The sequence below is a fragment of the Lolium rigidum genome, chromosome 4 (genome assembly GCF_022539505.1).
Source record: "Lolium rigidum isolate FL_2022 chromosome 4, APGP_CSIRO_Lrig_0.1, whole genome shotgun sequence".
NCBI classification, from domain to species: domain Eukaryota; kingdom Viridiplantae; phylum Streptophyta; class Magnoliopsida; order Poales; family Poaceae; genus Lolium; species Lolium rigidum.
Window position 1 is genome coordinate 50,996,878 of NC_061511.1, and position 12,250 is coordinate 51,009,127.

Below are 12,250 nucleotides of genomic sequence, written 5' to 3' on the forward strand. Positions count from 1 at the left end.
GGAGGACTACAATTTATTTTCTTACCAAATGGTATGAGCATTATTTTAGAAAGCCACCTAGATGGCTTATATCAAGGGGTGAAACGAAGTTGTACAGCAGCGGCAGTCCTTCAAAACCCTCTACTGGTTTCCTCGAGCCGCCGCACCGCCATCAGGTCGATCGAGGGATTCGAGTCAGGCGAGCCGAGGAGGAGGTGATGCCGCCAGGAGGAGGAGGAGGAAGCGAGCAAGGCCGCAGGGAACAAGGCCACCGGCCGACCACCAAGGTAGGGTTTGCGCTCTGTAGATGACCTTGGATCTTAATTACTTCTCCGAATCATCAGAATTAACCGTCTCCACAATCTGCATATGAAGAAGAAACGTCAGAACGAAGTGAGCGCAACCATTCCCCTCCTCTGCTACACCTTCCGTTCTTTAATCCAGTACACGGAGCCTTGACCGTAATGAAATGTATCTGCTTTTTTGTAGACGACGCAGGACCAGGAGCCACACCCCGTGGGGAGCCTCCCAACCGACGTCCTGTTCGGAATACTGTCGCGGGTGCCCTACAAGTCGCTCTGCCGCTTCAAGTGCGTGTCCAAGCCATGGCAGGCCCTCTGCTCCGAGCCGGACATCCGCAAGAGGTGCAAGAGGTCGTCGCAGACCCTGTCCGGCTTCTTCTTCTACAAAGATGACCGTGGAGACTTCAACTTCCGCAATCTGTCCGGCAGAGGCCCTCCTTTGGTCGACCCTTCTCTCCCTTTCTTGCGCGGGAGCTACGACCGCTTCGAGGTCGAGCATTGTTGCGGCGGCCTTCTCCTCTGCAAATGCTGGGCGTCACGTCACGAGGAAGACAAGTATGATTATGTCGTGTGCAATCCTATGACTTGGAAGTGGACTGTCCTGCCTCCTCTAATGGTGCAGCACGAAGAGGATGGTGACCTTGTGCGGTTTGAACCGGTGAATATCTTCCTAGGCTTCGAGGCGGCCCGTCCGTCTCGCTTCACGGTGTTTGCGCCCCTCACCAGGTATGAATTGGAGTTCTCAGAAATTGCGATTTACTCATCAAAGACGAGGCGATGGATCGCGGCGGAGAGCGACCCAACTACTCTGGCTGCTAATTCAGAGTGTGTCTTCCTGAATGGCAATATGCATTTGCCTACTGATTGTGCTTCGGTACTCACCATTGACACCAAGGGGGAGGAATGGGGTGACATTAAAATGCCAGACCACATGCCGTTCAGCGGCAGCAATAAGGTTTCCATTGGGCAGTCTCAGGGGCTGTTGCATGCGTGGCAGATATATAAGGATGAAGAGTTTGATGATGATAGCCACCTCTATGTTTGGGTTCTTGAGGATTATGATAGTGGAAAGTGGAGGGAACTTGGCGAAGGTATTACTGTTTCGGAACTGTTCAGGAGGGAACCTGGCGAAGATGATTTCTCCTATACCGGGCTTGCAATTCATCCTGATTCTAATTGTATTTTCCTTACCGACGAGGAGGAAATGACATTGTCGTATGATATGGAAAGTAAAAAGGTGAATGTTATCAGCAGTTGTCAAGGGTTCCAGAATGCTCTACCTTATAAACCATGTTTTGCGAAATGGAAATGGACTCCGGATGGTCGCTGAAAGTCATTGGCTCACTCCAGCTTCATGTGGTTAGAAAAAACAGGATATGCACCGAATCTTCTTGTTTTCTGGCACTGGCTTGGATATGTCCTAGATATATCCTATGTCAACTTCAGTGTGGTCTTCCTATCAATTTGTGTTTGGATGCATTTCGTTTTATGGCTTTGAACAATGCTGGTTACCATAAATAATTTGTAAGGAACCGCCTAATGGGCCAAAAATTATTGAGCTCAAGTTTTATTTGCATTTACTTTATTCAAGTCGAGTATCTTTAGTATGCAATTTGTTATGCAATTTGTTATCCTCTCCGGTGTTGCTGCATAGCATATACAGTAAGGGTACATTTAGTATTCATGGTGTTCCATTGTTTGTTTCAGTCAATGCCGCTTAGGAGCTTTAGGGATAGAATTTTAGTCTATGAAGCTTAACATCTCACTCAAACGATATGTTTGTGGGTAAGCTAGGGCAATCATAATAACTCAAGTCCTGTTACTTGTACCATGTCTTTTTTTCTCGATCGTACTAGTTGTTCTAAACAACACATAAATTGATTTGGAGAGACACACGGAATGAACAGATGATTAGCCCCCGCGACCCCGGGTCCGAGATGTGAGATTCCTCCACATGGTCATTTTAATGCGGACATGTGGGAGATGGTCCGAATTAACGTGTGTGCCTGGTGCTGGTCGACGTTTGGAACAGGTTACATGATGACCGCGGCGGCTACCCTGGAACATGCTCCGTCCAGGAGCCGTGTCTACGAATTAAGCTTTTACTCTTGGGGAGTAGAATAAACGCAGAAATCCCCCACGCCCCGGAGTAAAGCCCTGTGCACCTCCAGTGGCTCGAGGCAGCACCAAGTGTAGCGCCGCCGCCGCCCCTCCCACTGACCTAGCAGTCGATGGGCAGGTGATACTGCATGTGGAGTCTCGCGGTTCATCACCAGGCTGGAGCGAGGGGATCGAGTCCCGGGCGAGTTTGTGAGCCACGCTTGGGCAGCAGATGCGTATGGCCGAAGGCTTTTTCGGAGATCTGGAGCCAAGGTGATTCTCACATCCCCTTCCCAGGCCTGTACCGAACTCGTGATTTGGTTCTACTTAGGCAGCCGGAAATCCATGGAGTGGTGTGTCTGATTCAAACTATTGTGTTCTTTGTGTTTGTTTCTTCTGAAACTAGCTTGCAAGCGCTACTGGCAGAAGCTGGGAGCGGTGTAGATGATGTGGAGGCAGTCGTGGGTTGCTCAACGTTGCCTGGTGAGTCAACGCCGGCGGCTGCCGCTGGCGACAGCATCAGCTCAACCTCGGGCAACTCTGTTGCTGGAGGCCAAAGCACTGTACGCGGCGTGTTGGGGGCACAGGCTGAGGTGTCCGTGATCGCTGGAGACGACGTGGGAGAACGCGCCGTCGTCGTCTCAGGTTGGAAGAGGAGGTAATTGACACTCTCCTCGAAAATCTGATTAAGATCTGACATGATGATGCCCTCTAATGGTGCGGCTATTATGGTAGATAGGTCCATTTTATTCATGTCTACACAGTTGGTGTCATACTGAGCTCATATATATATATATATATCTAGACCCAAAAATGGTGTAGGTTCAGTTCATATCCTCTACCAAAAAAAATATATCCTGACATCATCTTGATCTTTTTAAGTAGTCAGGCAATGCTAATGCAGTGACCAAGCCAGGTTAATTGGTGTGTCATCTGTTTAGTATGGTAGGTTGCCGGGTGATTTTTTAAGTGCTGCTGTATGTGCAGCAAATGCGTTGAATTTGTTTGCACCTAATTATAAAGTTGTGTGCCTTCGTTGTGGTAGGAATATATGGGACGAAACATGTGCAACCACTCTGCGATACGACTTTATTCTGCTTGTGGATGCTGGTTTTTTATAGTAATGGAAAACTGGAGTGCACAGACAGTTTGGCTGCGACAGAATCCCCCATTATTGTTTTACCGATAGAAAACAAATCTTGCATCATGGTTTTGATAAATCGTTGTTTGCCCGCAGGCCCCGCGTGGGGAAAGCCCCTCCTGAAAGACCCCTGAACTCAGCACGGGTCACGGCACTTGAGCGGACTCTGCGCGAATTTCCGGCCCGCAGTAGCGGCGAAGTGATTGTTCCAGAGGTTGGGGTTACTTTTGATTCGATAGGCGAGGCCTATGACTTTTACAATCTGTACTCATGGGAACGGGGTTCGGAGTTAGATATGGCAAAATTCTTTTTTTCCAGTCTTCTCAAGAAACTATGTATCCCTTCTCCTGATGCTTACCTGCCTTTTTTCTCCGTTGAACTTTTCGCGAGCAGGGTTGGATTGTCTACAAAGTTGGGGAGCCAATCGAGAAACACGCCGCAAAGATATATACGCGTACAATGTTCGAGAAGTTCCAGGAATGTTTGTACAAGGCCGGTTCTTACTATGTTGACGAGTTGGTGCCAGGAGAGGTGTATGCTGCGACACACTTTGACAGTGAGAGCCGAGAGAAGTGGTGCAAGGTGAAGTACAAAATTACAGTTAGCGCCGGCTGTTATACATGCGAATGCGGTATGTAACACATGGGCATGCTCTGTTGCCATGTGCTGAAGGTGAGAGCATTGGCCCCTGCTCATTCTGTTCCCTTAATTTAGCTGGGCTAGACGTTGCATCTCATGGTAGTAGCTACCAAAATTTTGTGGTTTTCATTTTGTTCTGAATCCACCCGCAGGTTCTGTCCCATCTTAGGATGAAAGAGATTCCAGCCGCGCATGTGCTGAGGAGATTCCAGCCGCGCATGGTAGTACCCCGAACACCTTGTGCACATCAGCTGGCCAGAAGCGTAGCTTCCCAATGTGGCCCAGGTCAATCGCCATTGCTTCTGACATCTACTATGCTCATTAACCATGCACTGAACTTCAAATTTAGCTTCTTCTGCCTGGGAATGTTCAGTGTCCCTCCGAATCCAGCTTCCTGCACCAACCACCTCTTGTATTCATCGAAGGTGTCAACAACATCGCTGACGGTATTCACTGACAGGCGTGATGTGAATGTGCCAGGCAGTACTCCATCGTTGCACTCGGGGCTGGTCGGTGGGCTGATACCTCCACATGGGCCAGGATAGGAGGCTGTGTTCCTCCCGGACCTTGAGGCGGCGGACGAACCCCTGGATCTGCTTGCATCCCTTCTATGAGCATGATCTGACATAGATCCAGCACGGTGGCAACACCACCGGAGTATTGAACTGCAAAAAAAATGGGCAGTAAGTACATGAAATTCCAGGGTTTTCACGGTCAGTTGGAATGCTAGATACTATGGAGCAACTAGATCAAATGAACATCAACAAAAACAGAAATAAACAATCCTTGATGCATATCAGAGGGAGCAAGCAGTGGAATGGCGACTAACCTTCTTCGTGAGGAGAGATGCACGAGGCCAGCACCTTGGTCAGAGCTGGCTGGATCTTGATCGGCCTGTAACTGATTTGGGGATTTTGACTACTGGAGTGGATCTGGGGCTGGCTTGCACTTGCACATAGCATAGGCTGGCTGGCTTGGCGTCCTCCGGCGGCTTTAATGGAGAAAAATGTAGGACGGGGCACAGCTTTGTGCAACCGTAAGAATGAACAGTAAAAAACTCGGCGAAGAGATGGTCTGGGGCTATGCAAAAACGGTGGGGGAGCATCGTGCGCCCACCTGTCTATGGCTATGCATCGTCGCGTGCTGCTGATGGTGCAGGGCAAAGAATTTATCAAGGCAATGAGACAGACAAGAACCAAACACTGGAATTTCAGATACGTCTTCGAATTACATCCTTCGAAATAAACCGTGTGGCAGATCAAATTAGCGGGGGCAAAATTATCAACCACACATCCCTGATAAAGATGGTACCTAACCTTAAATCTACAACTAACATAGCTTACTGCCTACATGGAATCAGTTACGGTAATAGATAGCCACTAGCATCATTAGCTGAACAAAGCTAATAATCAGCAGTGCCTTCAGAATGCATCCGGCCTCAGCCGTCGAGGCCGCATGGCTCCTTCTCCCATGGTTCCTCGCTTCCATCGGGAGCAGGGGGCTTGCATACAAATGCTCCCGCGCCGGTGCTTCGTTCCATGTGAGCCGATTCTCGCTTGCTGATGGCTGGATCACTCCAAGCTGCTCCAGGATGGGGCGGTAATCATCGTGCCACATGAACCCGAACCGACAAGCTCCAGGCTTGGATTCCTGCAGAGCCAGATGGGGAAACATTTGACTTTTTGGATCCATGGAAATAAGATCGGTAACAAGTGAAAATGAGGGGGAGGTGAAGGGATCGAGAGAGACCGGCAGGCACGCTCCTCTCGTTGTCTCCTCCGGGCGACGGGGAGCGAAACCCTAGTTCCCCGCCGCCACCTTCCCCACCCTCTGCCCCCCTCCTCGTCGCCTCCCGAGGCCGCCGTCGGCGAAGCCGTGCACCGCCAAGGACGGGGGCGGCGAGGATCAATGCCTCTCGGGCCCCCGCATGACTGTTTAGGAGGGAGGCCACCATGCCGGTCCCAGAGGTCGTTGCTGCCCGCGCCGGGCTCGCCGCCGCCCGTGCTCGTCGCTGCCCGCGCTCGTCGCCGCCTCCCCGCCTCCCCTCGTCGCGCCCGCGTCGTCCTCGCCGTGGTGCCTCTGCGTGCCGGCCCTGACGGCGGGCTTGCGGGCCGGACCCGGCCTTCGCTGCTCTCTGCGGCTCGCCGTCCGGTCTGCAGCTCGCCCCGTCTGGCCATGGCGGCGGCGGGATCCCCCCAATCCGCTCTAGAGGCAGGCTGCGCGGGGCAGTCTCGTCGGCCGGAGGCGCGGGCCGGCGCCGGACTTGGGCGCAGGACAGCTCTGCTTGGCGCGCTTGTCGGCGCGGCGGAGCCGTGGTGTTGCCGTGCGACGAGGTGGCCGGCTTGGCTAAGGCGCGGGGGATGCAGCGGTCGGGCCCGATCTGGGGCTTCGGCGGGCCCGTGTCCAGGCTTGGCGGTGGGCGGCCGATCTGCTGCCTTCTGCAGCGGTCTGGCCGGGTCGCGCTGCTCAGGCGAGTGTTGGGCGTTTTGGTGGACGACAACAAGGTGGTTCTCTATGCGGCTCGCCATGCCTACGACCAAGGCCTACTTTGGCCTGTCGTCAGCGTTGACACTCCAGGCGAAAGCCTCGCACCATTGGTGCCAATGTTGGCGGTGCCTCTGGGTACCGTTTCCCCTGTTGAGGGCTTCATCGGGAAGCCTGGTCTCCTGCTGTCATGAGTTGTTGCGTTCTCCGGGTGAAAACCTCTGCTCCTCAGAGCGAGCAGCGGCGACACACTGTGCCGTTACCTTCCTGAAGGCGCCGCTTTTGGAGTCCGTGTTCCTCGTGGTGCGGTAGATGTGTGCCAGATGTGCATGGTTGCCTTGTTGTCGGGGTAGTGGATGCCGGGGCGGCGGCCCCGGACGGTTGACGTACGCCGAGGCGGCGGCCTCGGAAGGTCTTGCATCTTTGACTCCATGGGGTGTGGTCATGGTCTAGCAAGGCATGGGTGGCGTGTTGGTGCTACGTGGGTAGCGAGCTCGTCGGCCCGGCCTACGCGACGGGACGGTCGGTGTGCTGGCATGTCGGGGTGGCGGCCCCGGATCTTTTGGCGCAACGTTCGTGGTCTGCGGGTGGTCGCCTTGGTAGTTTGGGCTACAAGACGTCCATGCCGTGCGGCGTTGCGGCTCGCCTCCGAGCAGGGGACGTCGGGGCAGCAGCTCCGGGTTTGGTGGTGTGTGTTTGCTCGTCGGTAGTCTGGTTTCGTGTGGGCGATGAGGCTCCGATATTTGTGCGGTTTTTGGGCCGGTTTCCCTCATAAACTCGGCCGCTCTGTATGGTTTTTGGGCCCGGTTTTCCTATTAACTGAGCCAAATCTTCCTCTATCAATATATCGTGCAGCTCACCTGCCGAATTCTCAAAAAAAAAAAAGAGGGGGAGGTATGAGATGAAGACTCACATGTCTATGTCTAAGTTGACTGAGATTTTCTTAAGTTTCAGTCAACTCAGAAAAGTGCAACTACAGTTTGAAAAAAAGTGCAACTCGGTTCAGTTGCACGTTTCTAGCAGAAAAGTGCAATTTCCCTTTTTTAACAGAAAATTGCAACTTAAGCACTTTTTTATAATTGACTTAGACTTAAGAAAATCTCAGTTGACTAAGACGTAGCAAAACCGAGATGAAGACTCACATGGAAGCAAGGAAAGGGCACTTGTAGAATCTCTTTCCCAAATGGTTGCTCTCCTCATCCTCGACGACCCAAGTGTGTACCGTCCTGCCTTGGCACCGGTAGCAGAGCACCGCCGGGAGTGGCGGCGGCGTCGGGTGCACAACTCGGCGCCTGCTTGGCGATGCGGCATGGGAGCTGGAGGAGCCAGATCGAGCCATGGCAGCTGGATCTGGGTGAAGGCAGATGCGGGCCGGTTTAGGCTCTTGGACAAGGTAAATATATGTGGATGTGGTTTGCTGTTGGAACAGGCAATGTGTCCCCGATCCTGTTCGTCCAGGACAACTCAACCCAACCTGTTCAGCACAACATGTTCGGGGCCTGGCAAAGGACTGACCAAACCGACCCCTGCCTGCTGGTTGCTGCATTCGAATCGTGGTTGTGGATACGTCCGGGGTAGTTGACCGTCCACGGAATACGTACCCAGAGACTACATCTCTACGACTGCTACACCCACTGGACATGACGTCACGTAAAGAAGCGAACGGACAGATGCAGAGAGGATTTCCGGATCACTCAAGCTCGAGCGTAGTAGCGAGAACGCGGACGAATAGCGCCCGGGCTTGGGTGGTCTTGAAATCAGAATACCCAGCGTGCGGTGATGAAGCCGTCGCGGGTCATTTAATGATGTGAACGTCTACCTGGAGACGTACCGTGCGAGGCTCGTACGTATGTAGAGTGAACGGTAGAGTTTTCGGGCATGTCGCTCTTGGCATGCAGAGAGAGATGGTAGTATCGGTTTTATCTATCCAACAAAGGAAAAATCCGAACTCCATTAATTATGGAGCCAAATGTATTGTGGCTGAGTCCAATGCACTTGGTTTTTCTCTTAGAAATGATTATGCCTAGTTGTTTAATCACACGAACCATCTACAAAAGTTTAGGCACCAGTATAGCTCAGGAGCAACAGTGCACATTCGGAGAACTTACATATCAATCCGTTCAGAATTATCATATGCTCAGGAGCAATTTTGTATTCGTTGAACTATGCACTTTGCCAAGTGAAAATATGGCTCTCAGTTTGCCTGCTTGGGAGCATTTCAGCTTTTGACGAGTAATTGAGCTTCTTTTGGCAAGAGGGGGTTATACAATGTAAGTGTGTTAGTTCATTCACTAACACTAACAGGCCAGCTCAAGAAAAAATACAAACAGGCAGGCTGGTCAATCTAAATCCATTTCAGACATTGAAAGAATGATTGACTCTAAACGAATTTGAGACTTCCAGTAGTTCAATGCAATACACATGCCAGAGCAACAGGTAAGATTACTTGCAACTTCTAGGATTTGACTGAATATACATAGCTAATGGTAGTAATGCAATCCATCCTAATGTCAAAATGTTGTTGTGCTCAGTTTATATATGGTAAAGAGCAGGGCTTAAATCAAATAATTAGTAATAAGTTAACGACCAAGTTTCTGTAAGAACTTGTAGATTTAGTTGTCATGCCCAAATAAGACTTGGCTTTGATTTCATTCATTTTTTTCATTAAACTTACATGTCCAGAAAATTAGCCAAGCTAGTGTGCAATACATACCTGCTTTACAAGCCAGATACAATATAGTTTGAATGCTCAGATCTTCCACTGTTACACATGCATCAGAACAGGAGAACCGTTTGATAACATTTAATAATTAGAAAATAATTCAATTCGCATATTTAGGAACTCAAACACACCATTTTAAATTCTTGGTAATGGACAAGAAAGCTCTATGGCATTATGGTCAAGAAAAGCGTAAGATGCTCCCAGGAGGATTTACTCAGACATCAAAATAGAAATTTATCGGCCGAGTTCTAGGACAGTACAATTAGAAGAAGAACTAAAACCACACTGGGGGAGCTGGGAGCATAAGTGATAAAGTGATGAACGGTGCAAAATTTCTTAGGGTATTTCCTTAAACTAAGGACCTAGCCAAGAAAGTAGATGAAATAAATATGTTTTGTAGATTTGTTAAGCTGCATCGTATTTGAAACCATAAAAGGAAGGCCCGTGCAGGTTTCAAAAAAGATAACAATACTCCTTTATCCTCTCTGTATTTGCTGCAATATAAAAGAGGCAATCCACAGGATCAAATGAAAAAAACAGGGCAACGTCAAAATTTAGCATCGATGGATAACAAGCTAAATAGAAGATATTTAATTGCACAAAAATATGGCGACAAAGAGTTGAAAATCCAAACAATTTCAAACATAGATTATGTAAGATGATGTACTGTCAGTGGCGTAGCCACGTATGAGCTGTGTAGTCAATTGACTACACAGTTTTTTGGCCAATCCTACAATGATTATGCAAAATATTATTGAAAATTCATAAAAATAGGTGTATTTGACTACACAACTTTGGTTTGACTACACAAGGTTGAAGTCCTGGCTCCGCCACTGTGTACTGTCATTGTCTTACATTTAACCCAAATTAATCAGCAGTATACTAGCTTACCAGCATTGAATAATCAGTACAACATGACAACAAATACTAGATTAAATAATTAAGCAGCACCCTTATAAAGTCCTGGGTAGCAAAAATTATTCAAAGGCACAAAAAGTCATGCACCTAAACAAAAACATACTGGATACCAAACTGTAGGCATAGGAGTTGGGGCATTTCCAAGCCAGTGCCACATAATTAGAAGAATAGGTCCATACCAGCTACTGCTGAATTTGGGTCATGCGAAGATTGCGAAGCTCCACTGACTTTTAGCGACCATCTCACTGTCATTCCGCAAAACAGGGAGTATAAGGTAGACCACCCAAGAATTCTTCAGAAGTGCAGATAACATGCACTTTTTGATTATCCATATCATATGACATTGTCATCTCCTCCCCATCAGTAAGGAAGATCAAATCACATTCCGGATGAATTGCAAACATTGTATAGGACTCCACATCTTTGCGGCAATGCATTCTGAATAACTCCAAGACGTTAACAGTGTGCTTTAGGGACCACTTTCCACTCTCATAATCCACGAGAACCCAAACATAGAGTTGGCAATCATGATGATAATCTATCCGCCACGCATGCAAGCGTCCCTGCGACTGACCAATGGAAGCCATGGCATTATCATAGCGGTTCGGCATGACGCCTGGTATTTCAATTGTCCTCCAAACTTTTCCCTCCGCGTCAACCGTGGCTACCGAGGAATGGTGCGTAGTCATATGCATAATCCCATTGAGGAAGACGCATTCCGGATTACCAACCAGAAAAGTTTTACCGCCCCAGTTGCTCTGCACGAAAGTCCATCGTCGAGTGTCTGACGAGTAGATTGCTACCTCCGCAAATTCGTCACAATAGCTGCTCATGGGCGCGAACACCAGGAAGCTGGACGGAGCGGCCGTGTCGAAACCCAAGAAGATGTTGCTCGGGTCCAGAGTATGAGGCTGGCCGTCAGGCAGTACTATAGGAGGCAAGAGATGGCACCTCTCGGTGGCGGGATTGCACACGACGTAATCGTATTCCTCTGAACACGACTTGCCGGCGCACTGGCAGAGGAGAAGGCTGCTGCAGCATTGCTCGACCGTGACGCGCTTGTAGCTCCGGCGCAAGAACGGCAGAGAGGGGTCGACCATGGGCGGGCCTCTCCCGGACAGATTGTGGAACATGAGGCCGTCCACACCGAAGTGGAAGAAGCCGGACAAGGTCTGCGGCGACCTCCTGCGGATGTCGGTGGCGGAGCAGAGGGCAAGCCACGGTTTGGACACGCACTTGAAGCGGCGGAGCGACCTGTAGGGCACCCGCGACAGGATCTCCACCAGAGCGTCCTCCGGGAGGCTTGGCCCGGCCTGCTGCTGCTCGTCCTCATGCTCAAGCTTCTGCTGATTCTACAGCAGGTGGGCACGGCTTGATTCAGATTCCCTGATCCGCTTCATTACTGGATCCAAGATCGGAAGAGCAAGAGCAGGGGACCAAACCTCGGACGATGGCGACTCGGTGGAGGGGAACGGCGGCGGCGAATCGGATGGAGCGCCACTGTCGCGGACCGGGTTGCCGGTCGCTCGCTGGTCCTTGCAGCCATCGTCCCCTCCTCCTTGCTGCATCGGCATCGCCTACTCCCTGGCTCGCAGATCGGTGCCAAGAAGCCCTCAACTGGATCGCGGCCGGCTGACGGCGCAGGTCGCCAGACTGGAAGAGAGTGACTTTTTTTTCTTGTCCGGAAGAGAGTGACTTTCGTGAGAACCCAAGACAAGGATGGGACTTCCTTTTCCCGTGGGAACTGGAATGAGCTCAGTTCGTGCTCCTCTCCAGAATAACATCATATGAAAAAAAAGACAAACTATGTAAAGTCAATATTTTGGTACTCCTGAACGATTAAATTTACTTCGATGGTACTAAGTTAGTATATAGTTATCCAACCACTAAGTTACATATATTTGGGAGGGAGAAGTTTCTTTTAGACAGTTCATTTGAAACTTGTGATTTTTTTGCCTAAGCTGC

At 50.1% G+C, this 12,250-nt stretch overlaps 2 protein-coding genes and 1 long non-coding RNA gene across 3 annotated transcripts; 2 read left to right on the forward strand and 1 right to left on the reverse strand.

The window, feature by feature from the left end:
- The first annotated feature begins 348 nt into the window (after positions 1-348).
- Positions 349-1,611, forward strand: LOC124647028 (F-box protein At5g07610-like). The gene is made up of 2 exons (XM_047187033.1): positions 349-372; positions 469-1,611. The coding sequence occupies exons 1-2, from the start codon at positions 349-351 to the stop codon at positions 1,609-1,611; spliced, it is 1,167 nt and encodes a 388-aa protein (XP_047042989.1).
- Positions 1,612-3,007: 1,396 nt separating this feature from the next.
- On the forward strand, positions 3,008-5,444 carry LOC124708895. Its single transcript, XR_007005362.1, has 3 exons — positions 3,008-3,039; positions 3,619-4,194; positions 4,314-5,444. It is a non-coding gene; the product is annotated as an uncharacterized LOC124708895 (long non-coding RNA).
- Positions 5,445-10,236: 4,792 nt separating this feature from the next.
- Positions 10,237-12,013, reverse strand: LOC124708964 (F-box protein At5g07610-like). The gene is made up of 2 exons (XM_047240601.1): positions 11,728-12,013; positions 10,237-11,628 (listed from the first exon to the last, which is right to left on the reverse strand). The coding sequence occupies exons 1-2, from the start codon at positions 11,857-11,859 to the stop codon at positions 10,534-10,536; spliced, it is 1,227 nt and encodes a 408-aa protein (XP_047096557.1). The 5' UTR covers positions 11,860-12,013; the 3' UTR covers positions 10,237-10,533.
- Positions 12,014-12,250: the final 237 nt, after the last annotated feature.

What these genes read in the sequence shown, in the direction of transcription:
- LOC124647028 (XM_047187033.1), top strand. Translation starts at nt 349, where the DNA reads ATGAAGAAGAAACGTCAGAACGAA. An exon ending in AGAAGAAACGTCAGAACGAA is followed by an intron (nt 373 to 468) that starts GTGAGCGCAACC and finishes GCTTTTTTGTAG; the next exon opens with ACGACGCAGGACCAGGAGCC.
- LOC124708964 (XM_047240601.1), bottom strand. Translation starts at nt 11,859, where the DNA reads ATGCCGATGCAGCAAGGAGGAGGGGACGATGGCTGCAAGGACCAGCGA. An exon ending in CCGAGTCGCCATCGTCCGAG is followed by an intron (nt 11,629 to 11,727) that starts GTTTGGTCCCCT and finishes TAGAATCAGCAG; the next exon opens with AAGCTTGAGCATGAGGACGA.